Below are 23,078 nucleotides of genomic sequence, written 5' to 3'. Positions count from 1 at the left end.
CTCTGTCACAAAAAATAAGGCGAAGGATTGACTGAGGAAGACATCCTGACATTAAACTCTGGCATGTACTCAGACACAGACAAGGGAGGATGTGGGAAAGGGGAAGGGAATGAAGAAATGCCTACACTGTAGCTAACAAAGAGAGGGATGGAGGAGAGCTGGGTTTCTGCCTTCCTCCACCTAATACAAATGTCTTTGAGCCAACAGATGTTTTTGGACACTCTGTAGGGAATCTTAGCCCTATGCAGAGACATATTTATATGTACATTTATTTCTAGAGGTCCTGCTTTAGAGGAACCATGGCAGGCAGCCTCCTACTTGCTTTATGATCCATTTCTTGACATCTGTACTCTTGGGAAGCTGTCCCTGAGGATGGGTGGAATTTAATGACAGGTCTACTGGTATAGAATGCATGAAAGGTGATGGAATGTCAGGACCACTGTGTTATAGTTGTTTGTTACAAGGCGATACTTAAGCAGTGATCTGCAGCTCTTGCAGGATGGAAACTTCCATTTTAGATTTTGAACTGTTACTATGAGGAGGTTGATAACTTACGTTGTATCAATGTAGTAGAGAACCAACATTTAATAAAATTTGACTAGTAATAAATATATCCACTGTTGACTACTAGCAAAGACAATTAAGATGGTTGGACATTATTAACTAAAAGTATAAATGTCTTTATTCAGTCATTGGAAATCAGAAAGTGAAGGCTGATGAAAAAATAAAAATTCTTAAGCTTTAGGAAAACCTCCCACATTAATACTAGATGTCAGTATTTTTTTTTTCAGTTGTAACTATATTCCTGCTTATTACTTTACTAGAGTCTGAAATATCTTATTTAAGCTTCACACTGGAAATGTCAAACAAAGCACAGAATAAAATGACTCTACTTCCTATGGGAGGGGATACAGCTGTTATCACAGGTGACACAGTATAACAGAAAACATCTCTTCTTGGCAATGGTCCCATTGGTGATAAATTCTGGGATGGACCTAGACTGGCCTCCAAATAGAACTTTGCCCACTGCCTCTGTGAATGTCACAAGGAGGTGGTTTTAGAGCAGGAGGCTGCATCCAGAAAGCCCCAAGCCCCTAGGTTCCCTCAGTAACTGTGCACATTTTGTTTTTATCCCACAATAAAATCCTTTCTAGGTCTGCCCAGACCCTCTTCCAGCATTGCTCAGTACCCAACCAAGCAAAATTGAAGGTTTGTTTCCATTGGCATTTAGCAGATACATACATACACACATTTGCCTGAAATGTTTTGATTAGGGTTCCCTTTCTATGACCCCTACCTCACCCACCCAACCACATGCCCTTTCTTTCTCTCTTTTTTGAAAACAAACAGGCAAACAAATCCAAACATATCAGGATTAAAAAAAAAAAAAGCACAAGAAACACACACATACACACACACACACACACACACACACAAATAAAACCCATTAAACACAAAAGTAGGAACCATAATATACAAGCAAAAAATCAGTAAGCCAAGGGGTGGAAAGAGAACAACCTCATACCTCAAACGAAGCAGACAAAAGGGCCTACAAAGATACCATTGAGTCTTAATTTAGTGCTGGAATGTGTTTAATATATCCAGTAGAGAAAACTAGTTTTTCCTCGCTAAGTAGCTGTTAGTTGTAGATAGCTTCTTGGTTAGGGATGGAGCTTGTGTTCCCCCTTTTATTGCTGGGACTCTGTCTGGCTTGAACCTGTGCAGCAGGCCCTGTGCATCCCTGAGACAGGATTTCTCTGTGCAGCCTTGGCTATCCTGTATTTGATTTACAGACCAGGCTGGCCCCAAACTCACAGAGATCCGTCTACCTCTGCCTCCCTGAGTGCTGGGATTACGGACGTGACTGCCTGGCTGGCTAGCTCTTACAGTCTTTCTGCCTCCTTTGCCCCATAGCCAGCTGAGGGGAGGGGCTTGATGAAGACATCCCATTTAGGGCTGAGTTCTAAAGTCTCCCACTCTCTGCACATTGTCCAGTTGTGGGTCTCTGTGCCACCTCTCACCTACTGCTGCAGGAGGAAGCTTCTCTGAAGATGGCCGAGTCCTGTTCTGGAGTGGCCACTCAACAGTTTCATTACGTTTGGTCTGATTTGGCTTTTGGTTCATTGGGACCTTCTCCCCTGAGTCACCCACTGATGGGAATTCATAATGTTGGTATAGTTAGATGTGGTTAATTTTCAGGATTTGGGGCAAAGCAGGTCATTGCACCAAAACTGACAGAAAATTTAGACAGACTCCACTCAGGGACTCTCTTCAGTATGCCACAAGCATGTCTTGGAATCAAGATCAGAGGGAAAGCAATGCAAATTTGAACCCTGGCTATATAATCAGATCCACACTCCCAATAATCTTTCTCCTGCTATGAGATGCTTTTCCAAACAACCGCAAATAAACAAACACAGAGAAACAACCTAAAAGATTAATAACATTCCTTATGTATCTACCAAGAGACCTAGGGGGGAAAAACCCATTTTGGCTAAAAGTTTTAGCTTCTAGTTGGTATAAGATAAATTAGTGTAAAGCCTCAAAGACTGGTAAAGTCTAGCTTCTATTTATAGAGTTCTGATAGGTGCAGATGTCTCCCTTTCATCAATAGGTAATCCCTACAGTAATCCTATAGGAATCTCACTGCTGTAAATGATCGGGCGGTGGGGTAGGTGCCTCAGAGGGGCCAGGACAGGAGAATGATAGCTAATGCTGATGGAACAGTTATGAAACCATCCTGGGTCTTGTCATACCCACTTTGCAGATAAAGCCAATTATGCATAGCTCAATCAATCTTCCCACTTTTACAAGACCAGAAAAGATTGGGAGTTGAAATCCAAGCCTGAATACTTGACCCCTAGGCCATATTGTTGGGACACCACAAAGCCTGTCACTAGGACATGGACAGTGGACACTCCTGAAGCATTTCCCTAAACCAAGGTTGGGTTCTTCTTCCTCTCAGCTGCCAATGGAGGCTGTGATGTGGGACTGCAAGCTAACCTTTGGAAGGATTGTATATGACCTAAAAGAAAACCCGTGCTATCAAAACTGTCCAGGTTTTTAATGGCCAGTCTTCTTGTCATGGTTTTGTTTGCCAACACAAACAAACAAACAAACAAACAAACAAACAAACAAAAGCAAGAAGAAATGTCTCCTATGAGACCAGGCTTTCTGTCAAAGAGTAGTACAGGAAGGTCCATGAGAAGAGATTTATTATGATTTTAAAGTAGAAAGAACATTAATGTTTGGGATACCACAGGATACGGCCATGCTAGTACCACCCGTCCCGGTGAAGCAAGTTCCTCTACTGTGCCCACATCACCAAGGATGGCTCACTATCATCTCTCAAGATGCCTAGATGCTGCAGGCATCTGGGCTTGCCACTGCTAGCCTAACATTTCTCTCCTTTATTTGAGCAAGATAGCAATCAAAACTGGACAGAAACTCTAGTGATGAGTTGATAACTCAAGAGTGAAGTAGAGAGGACATTTCTGGTGAGGGATAGTCACAAACTAGCTGTACTAGATTGCTTTCTGTTGCTGTAGGAAATATCATCAACTTGGGGGAGGAAAGGGTTTATTTAATCTCACAGCAGGGACTCAGGACCTGGAGGCAGGTACTAAAACTATGGAGGAGCATGGCTTTAGCAAGTTCCACTTGCTTTCTAAGAAAATACTCCAGAACCACTTGCCCAAGGGTGGGGACATACACCAGAGGATGGCCCCTTCAAATCAATGATTAATCAAGAAAATGCCCCACTGGCATTGATGTAAATAGGTTGATTTGATGGTGGCAATTCCTCAAGGTTCTCTCCTCCTGGATAAGTCTAGTTTATAGCAAGTTGACAAAAAACTGACCAGCACACTAATCAATCTACCTGGAGCAGTCACTGGCTTCACTGAACTGTGGTGGGCAGCTGAAAACAAAGTCCACCATACCGGCCTGTGTGTGGCTGGTGCTCACTCATGCTGGCAGGCAAGACATGATGCATCCAAGTACCCACAGTCATTCACTAACGTGCTTCCAACAATGGGATACGGCAAGGATAAAACCATTAAGCCATCTACCATCATAGTTACACTTGCTGCGGTAGCTTAGTCTGGCAGAGAGCCAGGCATGACGCTTGACGTCAGCACTGTCAGGCTTTCAAATCCTTAGGTGTAGATTCACAGACCAGCTTGAAAATATGGTCCTTACATTTCTTTTAATAGGCTCTATTAAACCGGGTAATACCAGCGTTCTGGAGGGAGAGGCAAGAGGATGGAGGGGAAGCTGGAGGCTTAGCCATGCTGTACAGTGAGAACCTATCTCAAGGAGGGGTGGGGCGGGGAGGGTAGAAAACAAAACTCAACCCCAAACAGGATGCCCTAAATTTTTTTAAATAAGGGAAAATGGCTACAGATTTTTTAGGTCTAAAAGGGGAAAGAAAAGAATCCTTTGAGAAGTTTCAAAGGAGAGTCCTATTTCAACCACCCTTTCCTGTGACACTCATCCCTCATTCCAGATTTTCCTTTAATACATGAAAATTAAATTAGAGTGCTTTTGTACATGGGAAGGGTGTGTTCCTTTCAAAGACAGCTGGGTAGAAGAGAGAGGATCAAGGCAAGCACCCCTGTCGCCCCCTTTGGCGCATAGGCGCACCAGCACAGTACTGCCCCGAGCTTACAGGGAGGCAAGGCCAACAATGAACATGAAAGCGGATGTGGCTGTTCCCCCGGGAAATAAGTGAGGATGTGTTCTTAATAAAGGGGCAGGAAGAGGAGGCTCTGGGAGGCTGGAAGTCCCACAGACGGACTTTGGTAGGATGGAAAAGATGAGAACACCTCATTAGACGGCTACGAAGACAGCCGATAACAATTTTACGGTGAAATCAATTGTGACGTTTCCCCTCTAGTTCTGAACCTCATTTCTGACACTGTGGTCACCTCTTGTGAATGCACGTACTTGCTTGGAACCGAGTGGTATTGCTCGTGCTTCGGATCAACTGGAATGCCCTGTGAAACCCTACTGCGTGCTGGGTGGGGCTGTCCGAGGGCTTGATGCTGCTGACAAATGTGGACATCTTTCTTTTTGTCTCACTGGTGGCTGGGGACAGGTATGTCTTATAGCATTGGTCCAATGAGCAGGTCCTAACAGCGTCTGCCACAGTCAACACAGAAATCTGAAGGAGAGAAAAACAATACTCGGTGACTTTCTCCTCTACCATTTAAAGATTCTTACTTTTATTTACTTTGAGACCGAGTCTTTCTCATGATACTCAAGTTGACCCCAAACTTCTGGGCTCAAACCGTCCACATGACTCAGTCACAGTACTCAGGCTTGAATGTTTAGGTAACAAGAGAGCTTAAGCAGGAAGAAGGCCGGTAGAACAGGTTCTGAGCTTAAAAATCAGTGTCTGAAGTCATCAACATGTCAAATTTGGAAAGAATTTGTAAAGAAGAGAACCTGAGACATTGGCCTTTGAGCCAAAATAGAGTACAGTGTTTGCATACAGTGACAACAACAATTCATCCTTAAATTCATGCAGAAACAACAACAACTTGGTTTCCAAACTGCAGACCAGGGTAGGGGCGAGGTATGACCTCTGAGTTTTCAACCATGAGGTCAGTAAGAAAAAGTCTTTGGTGATGGGAAACCAAAAGACTCAGACTACATGGTAACTGTATGGGACCGCTGGAGCTATCAGGCCCATTGCTGTTGCTATGAGGCATCCGCCTGAACATAATGAAACAAAATCTTCATGTCCCAAGAGTCACTGGGATAACAGTTACCTTGTCGTGTTCATCAATGGCCCCGAGGATGACCTGAGCAGCGTCCTTGGCAATCTGTAGCTGGGTGTCAGTGACGGAGGCCCCGTGGTCCAGGATCACGACTATGTGCTTAGACTGTGGCCGGACAGTAGAGACATAGATGGGCCTAGAGAGAGGAAACAGGTCTTAGCACAGCTGTGAATGCTCCAATGGGCTCACTGGCGTGTGTTCTTCTGGAGATGATACAGGTTGGAGTGAGCGCAGAATGGAAGGGATTAGATAGGGTGCATTGAAAAGACTAGGAGTGACCTCTGCTCGGATGTAGCCCGTGGTAGCTCAGTAACCAATTGGTTTCCCATAGTAAGGGGAAGGAACAAGGACTATTTCTAACAGGAACTCAGTGGCTGGCTCTTTGACCTCCCCACCCCCCAAGGGAGTGGGGAGGTCCTGTTAGGCCACAGAGGAGGACTTTGCAGCCAGTCCTGAAGATACCTGATAAAACAGGGTCAGATGAATGGGGAGGAGGTCCCCCCCATCAGTGGACTTGGAAAGGGGCAGGGTGGAGATGAGGGAGGGAGGGTGGGACTGGGAGGGAATGAGGGAACGGGATACAGCTGGGAAACAGTTAATAAAATGTAACTGATAAGAAAAAAATAAAATTAAAAAAAAAGACAAGACTAGGAGTGTGAAATTCTGACTTGAAAGAAGAGGGCACACCTTCAGCAGAGGCTGGCTACTTGCTGTTCCCTTCTGCATGGCCAGACTTGGGAGTGAACTGCTCATCCCTCAGGCTATAGAGACTTGGTCTAAAGGGAGACCAAGAGCCACTTGCCAGTGCTGGCTTCTGTTTCACGGACATTCAGATGGGGTTTTGCTAGCAGTGAGGGAGCCTATGACTTGGACATGCGCTGGGCAGTTCTGAATGGCAGGCTGGCCTCTCTCTTCCCATATACACATCCCTGATAAGAGAGATTCTTTCCTATCTATGCCTCAGCAACTCATACAGGCCAGCCACAGAAAGGCCCCTGAGCTGAGCATCTCAAACCATGTCATCAAAATTTGTCTAAGCCTGCAACAGCCCCCCGCCCCCTTCCCGTCAGGTTCTTGTTTGGCAATGTGAAGAAACAGGGGAGCTGCAGAAGCCACAGAGGAGGAGAAATGCGTCTGATCAAAGCAGCTTCCGCCTCTGCGTGGAACAGGAGGGGGTCTAATGGGCTCTCTATTCATTTTAAACCTGGAACAAATTAAGGGTGGACGGTTTAAGAAAGCAAACCAGCCTCAAGAGAATCCCCTCCTTTATCGAACCTCTAAAACAAGAATTTTAGCTGCCAGTGAGTCACAAAAGCCTGGGTGCAAATTAAGAAATGCAGACAAAATACCAAAAAAACCCTTAAAATCTGGCCAAACTTACACAAGGTTGTTGGCAAGCCAAAAATCTTAAGACTGCTGTACTCCAGTCAGTACCACCGAGCCAGCAGAGAAATGAAATAAAGAGAATCCAGGAGAGGTGGCCTCGGGATGAACCAGAAACAGAACAGTGGGAACACCGACCCAGCCCTGCAGTGACGTAGGTCAAATGTTCCCCTTTGTGTGTGTGTGTGTGTGTGTGTTCTTCTAACTAGGTGAGAAGGTATTCCCTAAAATGATATACCGCCTTCATCCTAACTGAATTCGCCCAATGAAAAGCCAGGCAGCTTTAGCGAAAACAGCTTTAGTAAGACGCATAAATAGCACTGTATGTTACACAGAAAAACCGGGAGGCAGACCTCAGAGCTTGACCGAGCTCGCTGGTTCCTTTCTCACAGTGTAGTGCTCTGAGACCCAATGGAGGCTTCCAAGGGTTGTACAGAGTTTGCAAAGGCAACAGCCAGTCAAGACAAGTTAAGAGGCGGGACCGGCGATCATGCAGCCAAAGAAATCAGCTTCAATACAGGTGGGCTCCAGTTGGAACTTGCAGGTGAAAGCTGCCTACTGCTAAGGCCCTGCCCTCCCTCCCACATGCCAAGGCAGTTTGCCATCTAATCTGTTTCCTTAGTGGCAAATGTTAGCTTTTGCTCTCCAACGAAACCAGTAGTTCTTAACCTCTGGATTTGGGGGTGAAATGACCTTCTCATAGGGGCCACCTAAAACCCACTAGAAAACCCAGATATTTACAATTCATAACAGTAGCAAAATTACAGTTGTGACATAGCAATGAAAATAATGTTATGGTTGGAGTCACCACAACATGAGGAACCGTATTAAAAGGTTGTGGAATTAGGAAAGTTGAGAACTAAAGCTGTGATTTCTGGTCCAGTCTCCATGGCACGTAACTGCACCAGAATATCTAGGGAGAGGATGATAAAAACCACACAAATAACAAAGTTATCTCATTTCTTTCTTCCTTCCCTCCCTCCTTTCTTTCCTTCCTTCTTCCCTCTCACCTCCCTCCCTCCCTCATTTGAAAAGCACAGAAAGGTTCCCCCCAACACACACACCCCAGGGGGAAAAATCCTGGATGCAATTTGAAGAAGATGAAGGTGATTGTTGAGGGGAATGATATTGAGAATGGTCTTCTCCCACTACCTCCAGGCGCTGAGCACCTGACCCTGCTAAAGGGGACCTGTTGGGCCTCAAAGGAGTACATCTTTGCCTGGGGCTTCTGTGAATAGATGAGCCTTGTTTTACAAATGATCTCATCAGTCCTCTCCCTCTGGCGACATGGTACAGCCAAGTCATCTCCGTGTGAGAAAAGCTGGGCGATAGTGATCTCTAATCCAAGGCTCAGTGAACAACCTTAGAGCTTGCCGTGGCTGAAGCAGGCATGTCAGCTTCAAAAGTTAAAACCAAGCCCATTATCCAGGAAAGGAAAGTTAGCCGCCAGCTCTACTGCACAGCATTACATTGTCCTGTAGGGTCATACCATGGAACAGGAGCCGTCACATTTATTTCAACAAAGCTGTGCACAGCACAGAATGTTAAGTGCAGCGAGGAATTGCATTTCCTTCCCATAGCTTTGCCCGCCATGATAGACAGCAGTCGGAAAGCTCTGGGCCTTACCGTTATCCTGCCCTAGCACACACACACCCATGTGTGTCAGGGGCAGACGTCATTTCTGAGCGAGAAAAAGGTTCTGAGCCACAGGCTTGGGGCAGAGCTGTGAGTGGAACTCACTGCTGAGGTTGGAATCTGGGGTCTTGCCCAGATCGGGGAAGCCCTCCACCCAGCATCACAGCCCACCCCCCTCCATGCCGACCACTGTCAGCAAAACCAATGACCTCTGCAGGAAGTCAGCGTACCGACTGCGATGCTCATAGCTGCCTTTACACCGGAACTTGTGTGCTGGGAAGACGGTGAAAATTCCTTCTTCTGAGCTGAAATATTGCCACTTGATTCCAGGGTTAGATTTCAGGTTGTCTGCAAGAACTGAAAGAGAAAGAAAATGAAATACAGCTACAAAGGCCACAGGTGTATGTGAGCGTGGCTCTTCAGGCATGTGTTTTGCATAAACTGCTTGTAGTATGAAGAAATCCCACCAGATAGAAAGTTGTAAATTTCCCACAAAACGTTCTCTTTTCTGCCCCTTAAAAAAACATCCTGGGAATAGGAAGCAGAACATTTCACTCAAGAGAAGTTATTATTCTTCACATGGTACGGTGACATTCTATGTCCTGGGCTATTTTTTCTAGCACAAATGATTCATTTATGCTAATCTTTCTTCTTACGGGGCTGGTCCCTGTTGGGCTAGTGTACACTCGCTGGGGTGAGGTCCGTTCTCTAACCATGGAAACGGCTAATAGACCTTGTCTCCAGGGACTAGATCTGAGACTTTGACTCCACTGGAGCAATGGAAACAGCAGATGATAGCTGAGGGGCCAAAACCATATCACGTAGGAGCCCTGGTGTTCAGTGAACGGTGAGATGATTGCCACCTGCCCTGAGCGGACAGAGGCTCGCATTCCCTTTATGACGCCCACTCATAGAGCGACCCTGGCACGACGGTGGTGTTACTGTCCTCGCCTTGGAGTTGAGAAATATGCGTAAGCCACTGGTCAAAGAAGCGCAGTGGAGGCCTGGGTGTCTTGGCTCCTGTTTTCCCATCCTGCTGCACTGGTGGACTTTCTGAGTAGCTGTGTCCCTGCCACGGATCATCACGCTTGGCATTCCCTCCGCCCCGGTGCTCCTCACCTGTGTCTAACCTGTCTTGCAACCTCTTGAATTTTTAAATTTTGTTCTGCTTAAAAAAAAAAAAATCTATCTGTGGGCGGGCATGCATGGGTGCGTGTCTGTGTGATGTGTTGTGCATACATGCCAGGGCGGAGGAAGTCAGAGAACATTTGGGTATCAGTCCTCGCCTTCTACCTTATTTTGAAACAAGATCCCTTTGTTGTTGTTTGCCACTGTGTACACCAGGCTAGCTGGCCTGAGCGCTTTCCGGAACTCTCCCAGCTTCACTTCTCTGCTCACCAAGACTATAGAAGCATGCCACTGTGCTTGGGAGCATGTGGGCTCCGGGGACTTTGCCTCCAGTTCTCACGCTTTTACAGCAACTGCATTTTCTACTGGCCTATCTTCCCAGCCCTCAAATTCTTTTATTATTATTATTGAAAAGGCCTTACTATGTAATCCAGGATGTCCTTAAATTCACTATGTAGTTCAGGCTGTCCTTGAACTTAGAATCCTTCTGCCTCGGCTCCTGCACACTAAGGTTCCAGGTGTGCATCACCACAAATAGCTTCCAAAAGTTGTGTTGCGTTTTTCACAATCAGACCACCCTCCTCCTCTGAGCCACTACGCCTTTTTAACTCTCACCCATCACAACCCAGTACTTCCCTACACATCTGACTACGCGCAGGTCACTGTAACATCCGTCAAGACAAGCAAACCCCCATTTACTGTAGTTACCAATACACCAGCAGGAAGAGACAGAAACAGAGCATAACACAGTGTGCAGTGGAGGCAGGCGTGTGGGAGAAGGCAGAGAGCAGGGAGGCATGAGGGGCGATGGAGCAAGCGCGAACGCAGCTCTGAGCACACACAGCTCTGGATTTGTTTTTCTGGTTGAGATGTGAGCTGACAGCAATGGTAGGCTTCCTCTCTACAGGAGCAATGAGCTCCCAGGGGTATTGCATTTAACAGGCACACGACCAAATACAGTGTCTACTTTCCACGCTGCAAAGGAGGAAATGAGCGCTTAAGGACGGTTCAGGGGGCTTTCATGTACCTATCTGTGTAAGTGTGGCTCACATGCTTTTCCTCCCGGTTACAGTTTTACGTGCATACAAGCAGATAATGTGGCCTTGTCCCTCCAGAGCCTGGAGCCGTGAGTACACAGCATCCAGTGAACATTTCTTGAATGTTTGCAAGTCCACACCTGGCAGGTGGGAAGGCATCTGAGACAAAGCTCTCCTGACTCTCAGCCCACAATTCTGTACCAAGTACAAAAGCGTGAGGTGATTACAGTATTATGCTTGGATGCCATACTTAACGTCGAGGGTGATTACTGTTCTTCGATGGAGAGAGAACATGGTGAAAGCAATGGTACTCGGGCAACTGAAGGATATCACGAGACAGCCACATGAAGGCTTCCCTTCCTCCAGTGGTAAGTTGCTGGCCTGAGAAGACGCTTCGATATGCTGGCCGCTGGCCGAACTCAACTCCTCAAGGACCCAGGAATCTCATGCCTCAGCTCTCCAGTGCTGTTGCCTCCAGGTCACTGTTCCATCTATAATCCTGATTACCACTAGACTTTGATCAGTTCTTGGCCTGTGATGAGAACGGAACTACTTGGCGGGATGGAAAGCTCAAAAGAACCAACCCATGCCCAGGACAAACAAGTTGAGGGGAATCAGAATATACACTGAACCTTTTACTAGTTAGTTAGCGTAAATCTGCTGAGCAGCTTCGATGAGGTTTAGGGGTGCTATCCAAAGATAGGAACGGTGTACCAGGTGATAAGAAGGGATTGGCAGTGAGCACGGGCTGAGAGTACCTCCTATTTTACCGTGTGTCATGCCAGGCGTCCTGCACACACCAGAGTGGGTTTATGCACTTGGGCTTGCTTAAAATGGCATCCCAAGATGCAGCCTGTATGGAAGGATCGGGGCATGAGAAAACAGTAGTGGTTGATTTAGCAAGACAGGAAGCCAAAGGCCAAGGTCAGCTCTCCAATTTGTGATAGGATACAGTGTGCAGCACATAGCAGCTGTGCGTAGGGTAGCATTTATAACACATTATCTGTGCATAGGGCAGCGTACACAAGCATATACCGTCTGTGCACAGGTGAGCTTACATAAGCACATATTATTTATAGTTGCCATGAGCCCGAGTAAATCTATTTGGCTGTAGTCTCTTTCTGAGTGAGGTTTATCATGCTTAAAGTTTTTTTTCTGCTTTGCATACATCCTGCCACAGGCAATCTGTTCTCTGAGGATTGCACAATAGCAAACACTTTGATTGCTTCCCAAAAGTGAACAAACAAAACGGCAATTAAAATACACAATCAACGTTAAAATGTCAGTTTCCTCAGTCTGCCATCAGATCTATTTCCACCTGTCACTGGACACACTCAAAGCACAAAGGAAATTTCATACAGTCAATAAACTTCTCATCAATAAACTTCTCTTTTTACGCCGAAACTCATTCTCAAAGACCATGCTGGGGCAACACGTGATTGCGCCTTTAATAAGCTACACAGTGCTGCTGGTCACCTAGACCCCTTCCAGGAATATATTCCTCAGGGATAACTGGGACCTTGTTACATGAAGGAAAATAAGGTTCCAGTCTAGTGACACGGAGCAGGGTGTCCCAACATAAGCTGATGAATTTTTTTCCACTTAATTTCAAAAAAATGAAGTCAATCTTAGCAGGCATAAGGTTTCAGGTACTTGAATTAAACTGGAGTGGCCGGAACCCAAAGAGATGCAGGAGAGTGGTAGGATCCCCACATGTCCCCAATCCTCCGTGCTTTGAAGGACCAGCTCCCAGTCCCACCACAGCTTTCCAGTTTGGAATACCGGTGCTGAACTTCTGTTTAAGGACATATAGTAGAAATTCTGGCTCTTCAGAACACATGGTCTGATAAAACTACTTACTTCTGCTAATATAGCAAGAAGGCAGCAGGAGGCATGCAATTGATCAAGTGCAGTTATGAGCCAATTAAAGTATGTTTACAGCCGGACATGGTAGCACACGCCTATAATCCCAGCACCATCCTGGTCTACAGAGTGAGTCTCAGGACAGCCAAGGCTGAACACTGAGACCATGTCTTGGAAAAACTAACTAACTAACTAACTAACTAACTAGCTAAATAAATAATGAATGAATGAATGACTGTTTGCAGATATCAATGGCAAGCCATTTTTGTTAGTGGTTCTCCCCCAGAATTATGCAAAATATACTACATGCAAAAATTCGACCTATTTCTGAACATGTATATTTTTAGCAACTACCAGCCTTTCATTCCCCTATCACCTCCATATGCATGCCGAGGAGCCAGAACACAGCCCCCATCGCCCCACCCCCAAATCCAAGCAATAAAAATGATCTCTAAGACACACAAGAAAATGGGCTCAGAGAGTTTTTGGGATGTGCCTGAGGTTTTACTTTGAACACATGACTCAAGCCAGTCTGAGATCATGATGTCTGTCTCTGCCTCGTGCCTGGCCATTTGCCCTTGCTAAGGTCATCCCCAGGATACAGTGAGCATGCTCTCCCATGGCATCTGGCTGATGGGAGTGTGCGAAAACATAGAAAGGCCTCTTCTCGCCTCCTGAGGTCTGAAGCCTTAACCTTGATCTCATATTTGTGCTGTTTTCCAGGCAAGCCCTGCCAACCAGAGGCTTGCAATAAAAAAGGCAAACACGGCCTTTGGGTGGAAGGGAAAGCTCAATGACCTCATTTAAAAGTAACATCTGTAACAATACACAGGCTCTAGGAAACTATTAAAAGGGAGCCAATGGAACCGGGAAATGTTTTAAAAATAAATCAGAGGTCGCACAGTGCGTGATACATTCAGTCTCACCACAAAAAGATCATTCTGGATCCTCACAGCCGTTCTCGCACTGAACACAGCAGACAAGGATTCTCAAATTCTCCTTCTGGGGAGTCCTTTGGCATGTGATTAAATTTCGCTCATTATTTGGTACGCAGGGGAAGATGAATAGGAAGGCAACAAGACCGCCAGGATTTAGAGGCAATCCATCACGGTGGAGCATGTACAGAGAAGGAGGCCCCCTCTGGCCTAGCTGCAGAGGTGAAGAGAGCCTTAGTAACTGTGAAAGCAACCCAGAGGGGCTTCCCGCCGTCCTTGGATCAGTTACACTCTCTGGCCACTTGGGGTGGTGTCTAACTCAACACAGAGCCTTCTGCACCCCTTTCTCTTCTTTCCTTGAGGGTGTTGGAAAAGGTCCAGGAAAAAGGCAGGCCCAAACTATTGGCCCAGAATGCACGGTATTTGGCTTTAAACTGTTAACAGGCAGGCTTGAGACCTGTCCGTATCAGCCCCACCCCTATAACACACATGTTAAGGAGGCAATAAATCAATATTCCTCACTCAAGTTGATAGCCAAGCTCAAAGACACCAAGTCGTCTGAAGTCCTGGGAAAGGGAGTTATCTCTTGCCACCTTAAGATCAGTATGATTGCCCTTAAGGTAAATTGTAGAACAGTTATTCTCAACCTGTGGGTTGTGACCTCCCTGGAGGTCAAATGACTGCTTCACAGGGGTTGCCTAAGACCGTAAGAAAACACAGATATTTTTGTTATAATTCATAATAGTGGCAAAATTACAGCTATGAGGTAGCAACGAGAATAATTTTATGGTTAGGAGATCACCACTATAGGAAGAACTATATTAAAGGATAGCGGCATTAGAAAGGCTGAGAACCACTTTTGTAGTCTCTGTCCCTAAATCTAAGATCCTGGAGGGCTGGCTTCCCATCCCATCTACCTTCAGGCACGCATTCCCTAAGAGCTATCTGCAGCACACAATTTGACAGTCTACACTTCTGTTGCATGAATTCTAAAAGCTCACTTTCTCCTAATGCTAAAGCCAATTAAAACTAAATTAGATATCGGTCTGGAAGCATTGATCATTTTAAATAGGCTTCACTAAGACAGCCAGTACCTTCTCCATGCACGACTGCTTTGTTGAGAAAGTCTGCAAATAAAACCACCTCATACTATTAACTTTTTATCTTAAAAAAAAAATAAACAAACCATAATATATGCAGTTCTCTGTACAAATACACATTTTGGGTTTAAATGAAAATTTCTCTTCTGGGCTGAAAAATGTTCCCCCCAAAGAGTAGAAGGCTACCTAACAAAAACCAACGCCAGGCATGAGAAGCTCTCTTTTGAGTTGTTGGTCAGGGCTGTCCAAGAGATTCTCCCAAATACAAAGCCTATTGCTGTTGCCCTTGGTCACCCCATGAACTGGCTAGTTTTATGTCAACTTGACAAAAGCTGGAGTTACCTGAAAGGAGGGAACCGCAATTGAGAAGATCCATAAGATCTGGCTGAAAGGAGCTTTCTTAAGGAGTGACTGATGGGGGAGGGCCGAGCCCATTGTGGGTGGTGCCATCCCTGGGCTGGTGGTCCTGGGTTCTACAAGAAGGCAGGCTGAGCAGGCCAGGGTCGTGAGCAAGCCAGTAAGCAGCACCCCTCTACGGCCTCTGCATCAGCTCCTGCCTCCAGGTTCCTTTCCCGTTTGAGTTCCTGTTCTGACGTCCTTCGATAATAAACAGTCATTATGGAAGTGTAAACCAACTAAACCCTTTTCTCCCCAAGTTACTGTGGTCATGGTGTTTCATCACAGCATTAACAACGATATCCTGCTCTTCAGAAACAGGGCCCAGAGGGCCATGAACTGGAATGAACACCTTCTTTCTGAGGACGAGCTTTCATGACACAATGCAACAAGGAGGGAAGCAACCCGCAGTTCTACCCAGCTAAGACACCGATGAATCACAACAGCAGCATGTTTAGCACAATGTCCCTAAGGGTGCTGTAGCGGCATGCATACCTTGGTAGTAACTAACAGCTCTCTAATTGCCCCTAAAACCAGCGCAACAGGAGGCAATCTATGCCCTGTACTGGAAACCTAGGCAACTAAGCAGGGCCACTGAAGTATTATAGATCTTGCGGGAGAACCTACAAGTAATACTTGAACCAGTACCGTTCCTAACTATATTCTAAACCTATCCTTTATATTCAAAGATAAGTGTAATCTTCGACCCTCAGCAAGGAAACTACTCTTTGCAACAGATAGAGAACACTACCAATTAAAATGCAGAGCTGTGGAGCGCAGCCCTAATCGATACATCTAGAACACACCCTTGCACCTAAGGCTCAGGGAACCTTGTGGAAGAGGCAGAAAGACTGTTAGAGCCAGAGGATCAGGGAGTTTTCTGTGAGAGTTTTGTCTCCTAGGAATGTCAGAAGCCACACAAATGAACTCTCACCAACACGACTGTCTAAACATGAACTGAACAAGGACAACAACAGACATACATGCTAGAGTGGACAGAGGAAAGCCCACATGGCCTCAACCTCATACAAAGGACTATAAGCTATCAAGGAATGCTGAGAGTGGGAGAATTGATTTTCTTCAAGCAAGGCACACCAGTTGGTTACCTAATGCAAAATGGTCAGCTCTGACAACACACATGTGAGTAATGCTCAAGACTGAGTACATTATATTTAGGAATACACAAACATACTCTCACGCATGCACATATGTGCACATGCACACGCACAAACAAAGTGTACAAAACAACAGTTTTAAAAAGAGGCCGTGAATTTGAAAGGCAGCAATGAGGAGTAAATGGGGGGGGGGGAGTGGAGAGAAAAAGAGAAAGAGCAAAGGAGAAGTGATGAAATCTTATTAATCTCAAAAAAGATGAAAAGTATTATCCACAACAAACAAACAAACCACAAAAAGCCAGCTCAGAAATGAACAGGTAAATGAAGACTAAAAGCTTGTTCACGGGATGACGTTTTGGGGGTGGAAGAACTGAACGCGTTAAACACGAGATTTATTGAGTATCAACTATACTTCGATTAAGCTATTTTGCTAATGGAGCAGTGAAAAGGTACGGCAGTACATGCAAAAGTTTCACACACTGTGTGTCAGTTTTCGTAACTACCCTGCGAGCATACGCTTTCACCCCCACTTTCCAGAGGCAACTCTGACTTACTCAAGGCTCTGAGGACAAGGCTGTTACTTGATCTGGAAAATACGTGGGTTCAAAACCTTTGCTGTTCCCAGGACATGGCGGCACTTGAGCAAACCATTAAGCACAAGATTAACCCCAGCAGGTGGGAGGTAGAGACAATAAGAACCTGAGCCTTGGGGCTAGCCTGGGCTACATGGTGGGCAATTACGAGGCCCTGACTTGGATTCCCAGCACCCAGATCAGGTGGCTCACAACTGCCTGCAAATCCAGCTCCAGGGGTCTGAAACCTCTAGAGTCTGCAGGCAGCTGTACTTGCATACACACACCGACACAGAGACACATATTAAAAAAAAATCTTGAAAATAAAACTAGTAAGACAAGGTAAAGTAGGCGAAGCTAAAGGTGATATAAAGTAGGTGGTGCAGGAGTTAGTAGTCCCCAGATAAAAGCATGCTGGGTATTTCTCTAGAGGCAGGATAAATATATTTGCATGCAGGCATTTCTTAATAAGTTGTGTTAGTTGATAAATACAGTATGTAAATGATTTTATAATTGGGATAAGATTTAGGAAGGAATCAAATGTTGAACTGTTACAGCTGACGTGTACTAGCTGGACACCAACATCATGGTGTTTACCACTGACCCACAGGCTGGGCTTAGCTGGAGGATGGCTCTGACATAAGCTATGGCCTAGGAGGCTTGATAAACAATAACCACAGCAAAAACAGCTCAAAACAACGTTAGTAGAGTAGTTGAGATAAGAGAGGGAGTTTTTACGTGACTGAAAAGCTGCCTAATAGACATATCTGAATCCTTTTGGGAGTTTTCCAAGGTTAGGGATGTGAGCTTTAACTCTTTCTTTCATCACTAACGTAGGAAAACTAAGAAAACTGTCTGGACACGGGCCCAGCCCTCTATTGCGCCTTCTATTTAATTCATGCTGGTACTCATTTTCTCCTACGGACGCTATGGTTACACAGAATGAACCCAGACTGAGAAACTGCAGGATTAGCCTGCCTCTTTTAAGTCTGGCAAGCATCTGACCTTAACATTACTCTCCATGGAGTACCCAAAAAGCATCTTCCTGAAATGTGCAGAACGCACCCTGCTTCCAAAGGTTTCCCACTGTCCCGCATCTGCCGTTAAGTCCAAACTCTGAAAGGCCCTAGAGAGCCCGACCCTCCCTTCTCCTCAGTGTCCCCTCCTGTCATCCATGTGATGCCTTGTGCATCAAGAGCTACTGCTTTTACTACCACAAATGTGCTAGGTCCTCTTCCAAGGTGGTCCTTAGGCCTGGATAACACTTTTCTCCATCTAGTCGGCAATTTGTTATCCTTCAAAGTTTGCCTTAAATTTCAGCTTGTCAGGGGCCATTCCCCAATGACCTTATTTGGCAGGGGCCAAAATAAGTTCGTTTGTCATATTGTCAGAGCCTGCCACAGGCCAGTTTTCCAGCAAACACTGTCAGAACGTGCTAAGTGCCTCACTTCTGTGCCCTGTGAGATTCCAGCTTTTTCATCTGTGAAATGATGGACTTGAAAAAGGCGCTCGCAAATTCCCTTTAAAAACCAAAATGGGGAAAAGGAAACTCATGACGGTCAAAAAGGAGGAGATACCAGTGCTCAAGTTACAGCTGGATTACCCCACAATCTGAAAATATCCCAAGCTAAAATGCATTCACAGCCTATCATCAAGATTGACCTATCTTAAATGCCTTAACTTAGAAGATCTGTATTAACCTATTGTTGGGCAAAATCAAGATAAAGCCCATTTTATAACAAAGTGCTGAAAGTATCACAGACATGTACTGCATGGAAGAGAGGCGGGATGTGAAGGCCCTGGCGATACAGTACATTCTACAGTGTGCATAGGCGCCCCGCTCTTGGAATCTTAAGTTGATGGAGCTTCTGCCCAGCATTGTGTCTTATGCTACATATCCACAGCCCCCCTCCCCTCAAAAAAAAGATCCATATTTAAAGTTCAAGGTATGATTTCTCCAGAATGTTAGCACCTGTAACATAAAAAAAGAGCAAGTTGGACCACTGTAAGCCGGGGACTGTGGACCTACAAAAGAACAAATTTCTAGCTGGGTATGGTAGCACAGGCCTTTAACACCAGCACCAGCACTTGGGAGGCAGAGGTAGGCCAGCCGGAGCTCCATGGTGAGACCCTATAATAACAACAACAAAAAGCCAAAAACCAACCAACCAACCAACAACAACAAAATCAAATTTCAGCCTGTTTTTAAAAAGTACGTAAAGATGGGGAGAAATGGAAACAGGGAAAGATGAGTATTTTTACTTTTTAGGGACTGAGATGGACACTGTACTGGCTATATTAAAATATCAGCTATATTTAAATATATTAAGATATCTAATTGAAATATTAGATGAGCAAGATGGAGACAACTAAATCCCAGCTGTCAGACTGTGGGCACTGTCACAGGCTGTGGTCTCACACGAGGAAGTATGTTCTCTTCTCACCCAGTAAAAAAGTAATTACAGAAGCAATGCAATTAGCCTGGAAAAGCAGGAACCAAGTCTAGGAGCTGGCAGCATTTGGATAAAACCCTGCAGAACAGCAGGAGGCCAGTACCACTTGTATTTCCTCCTAAATTGTTTGTTTTTCAGTTTTGCTTTGACTGTGTGTTGGGAACTTTTGGGAAGAGCTGGAGAGATGTCTTCATTGCTCTATCAGACAAAATTCCAATTTCTTGGGGCTTATTGCTCCAACAGTCTTAGAGGCCAAGGGAAGGTCAGGAGTGCCTCTTCAGAATAGCTTCCTTCCTGCATTACAGTCAAGAGTGACTTTCTCCCAAGAGTTCATGTGTTGAAATTCGATCCCTGTTGTGACCTATGAAGACAGAAACTCAATCCAACCATGGGGTTCAGAAGTGGAGTCGTTTGGAGGTGATTATGATTAGTTATGGTCCTTAGGGTAGAACTCCATGATGGAATATTGGTGGCTGTGTGAATAGGAGTGGGAGAGAGACGCCAGCAGATAGTGAGAGACACATACAAGTGTTCCTTGTCTCCTGCCAGGTGACATCCTGTATGCTATAGGACTCTGCTGAGGGAAGGCCTTCACCAGCAATAAGCCCACACATGCACAAGCACTGTGAGGCAAGACAAATTATCGATCTTTCCAAATAGGCCTGTCTTGAGTTCTTAGCGATAGCGACAATGTAGACCAGCACACTTCAACGCCTTCCGTAATTTGCTTTTCTGAAACACCCTCATCAACCATTATATATGATAAACGAATTTTACAAAAAAGAAATAAAAAAGGAGGAAGGACATGACTGCTCTTGGGTGGTGGAGAAGGTTTACTGAAGATAAAAGATAGAGCATGGCCAGGGGTAGGGACATCTGGGAGACTCCAGAGTGAACATGACCTTGATCTAGGCGATGTGAGGAGGAAGGAGAGAGAGAAACAGAGACAGAGGGAGGGAGGAAGGGAAGGAGACAGGGAGGGAGGGAGGGAGGGAGAAAGGGAGAAGGAGACAGGGAGGGAGGGAGGGAGAAAGGGAGAAGGAGAGGGAGAGAGAGAGAGAGAGAGAGAAGTAAAGGGTAGATAAAAGGGCTGAGTAATCAGAATGACTGGATTATACAGGGAAGGACAGCTGTCGGGATAGCGCAGCCCAACCCCTGGGCTGGAGAAGTTGAGGGTAGGAAACTGAATATGCAAGTCTAAAAGGCAGGGGCTGGGGGACGCTGGGAGAACAGTTTGATGTGTTAAATAGGCACCTCAGCTTTTTGTTTCAGGTTTGAGATTTGACATCAAGAAATAACCAGGGTTTCTTTGGTGACTGGTTAAGTCCCCAGTATGGTCAACACACTTGATGTAACATTAGCCTAGAAACTGATGAAAATAGAGCTCTAGTTTATTTGACATCCAAATTCATGAATACCATACTTCTACCCAAGACTTTCTTGAGTGGAGATAGTGTCTGCAGGAACAAGAGAGTAAAAGTCCTTACTGTAAGACAAAATCGGTCTTTAGAAATTCACTTATACAGGTTTCCTATCAGACGGCTCCAGTGACCACCATTATGGAGGTGCATTTCTGCACTAGTTCATTTTTCTTTTCTATTGCTTTGATAGAGATCATGAGCAACAGCAATCTGGGCAGGAAAGGGTTTATTTGCTTTACAGGTAGGGATGACACTCCATCACGGAGTCAAGCCGAGGCAGGAACCTTGGGGCAGGACCTGAAGAAGAGACCATGGAGGAGTGCTGCCTCCTGGCTTGTTCTCCATGGCTTGCTCATGCATCCCACGACCATCTGCCCAAGGGTGCCATCACCCACAGTGTGCTGGGCATTCCTTTATCAATCACTGATCAAGAAAGTGTTCCCAGGCTTGCCTATAGGCCAGTCTTACAGAAGCAATTCCTCCATTGACGGTCCCTCCTCCCAGGACTCTAGCTTCCAGCCGCATCAAATGGACAAAAAAGAAAAAACAAACAAACAAAAAACAGTAACAACAAGCTAACAAAACCCCAAACAACTTGTAAATAGTGGCATGTGTGGGCAGGATCCTCATTGTGTCCTAAATTAGTATTGGCCTTATTTTAGGTTGTCAAGAGATTACAGTAGCTCAGAGATGATCAAAATGCCTCTAAAAAGTAAAAGATCGGAATCCCATGATAAGAGATCGACAAGATGTGATGCTGTGGGCACAACTGAGATGGGAGTTAAGATAGAAATTATAATAACGGGTTGGACAAGGCTCTAGCATTTTTAGTTATAACAAAGCCTTTTATAAATTCAAATAACATTTATTTACGAGGAGAAAACTAAATCAGTGGCAGCTGCAATGGTTTAAGCAGGGCCGCTTACTCCCTAAATCTAGGAGGTAGTTCTGATCAGTGGATCTTCTGAGTCTCCTTATTTTCCTTCCTCCCTCCTGCTTTGCAAATATTTACTGAATCTTGCTCATATGGGTCACACAAAGGGCAGTTTCTCTGCTTGCAGCAGTGAGAACCCAGGTGAGAGGGTTCAGGGTAGGGTCTCAGTGCCTCCCCGTGCTAGCACATTCTTGCCCAAGGCATCCATGTAGTAAAAACCCTGAGTGCAGGAGCAACTTGATTTCTCCACTATGAAATGCAGAGAAAAATCATGAAATGAAAACAGGTCTTCTAGAAAACTACAGACTTTGTCTTACAAAGTGGAACGTCTTCATTTTATAGCTCCATGCGCGTTCTAATTAAAGACCAACAATTTTGAAATAGCCAATGGTTTGTTTTTCAGTTTTGGTCTTTTGAGATGGGGTCTCTCTACTCTGAGCAGGAGTGTACTAGCATGGCTGGCTGATTTTTGTCTCTTGTTTTATTTTGTTTGCACTACAGCATACAAACTGTAGTTACATGAGCAGCTGAAATAGTACCTTTCCTTACTTCCCATTAAGGGTCAACAGCACAGACAGTATTAACTCTCTGCAAATTCCCATAGCATGTGGACCCCAGATTCCCTGGCCCTCAGATGTTTCCTTCACATTTGACGATCACATTTAACTGGTTCTTCTACCATCCGTCTCTGCAGCTAAAACAAAATGAACCTGCCCCTCAAATTCCTTACTACCAGTTTTCAACAGATTAGGAAAAAAAAAATATGGATTACAAAACACTTCAGAGTTGGGCTGTAACTTTTGCCTGTTCAATGATGTTACCCAACAGACCCAAGTACAAAAAGAAAGAACTCACAGTGGAAAGCTTGTCTCCCACCTAAAGACCTCTAGGTTTTCTGATACCTAACTAAACGCCACCCAAGCAAACACACCAAACCCCCTCCTTCCCATAGCCTGCCAACTGGAAAACAGTACAGCTGTTTTAAGTACACAAGCTCAGAGACACAAGAATGCACAGGCTTTCTAGACAGACCAGAATTTACATAGCATGTCTCCATAACAGCCTGTGAAATAGCAAACATTTTGCAAAGTAATAAAGCAAATTAACATTCGAGGGACTCCAAATAAAGCTTCTGGCATTGGTCATTAAGCCCGATCACAACTCACCAGTTCCCACTACTGACATCTGAGTACTGTTTGACCCTGTACTCTGGAAGATCTATGCCAGGGACCTGAGTTCTGTTTACACAGCTCTAGAAGGGTAAGTATATTAAGTGCCTGGCCATGTGCCACGTACTTAGTCATTTTTTTGCAGATGATACCT

The 23,078-nt window shown here is 45.2% G+C and overlaps 1 protein-coding gene across 1 annotated transcript in view; it reads right to left on the bottom strand.

The window, feature by feature from the left end:
* Positions 1-23,078, bottom strand: part of Cachd1 (cache domain containing 1) — a 221,589-nt gene that overhangs the window by 46,236 nt on the left and 152,275 nt on the right. Inside the window, exons 5-7 of the mRNA XM_060365967.1 lie at positions 9,032-9,158; positions 5,775-5,919; positions 4,948-5,164 (exon numbers count right to left, since the gene is read on the bottom strand). Coding sequence (XP_060221950.1) covers positions 4,948-5,164; positions 5,775-5,919; positions 9,032-9,158 — 489 coding nt within the window. The remainder of the gene's footprint in view (positions 1-4,947; positions 5,165-5,774; positions 5,920-9,031; positions 9,159-23,078) is intronic.

Source organism: Meriones unguiculatus, chromosome 12 (genome assembly GCF_030254825.1).
Source record: "Meriones unguiculatus strain TT.TT164.6M chromosome 12, Bangor_MerUng_6.1, whole genome shotgun sequence".
Lineage (NCBI taxonomy): Eukaryota > Metazoa > Chordata > Mammalia > Rodentia > Muridae > Meriones > Meriones unguiculatus.
Note: the sequence above shows the minus strand (reverse complement) of the source record. Positions and strands in the feature narration are given on the sequence as shown.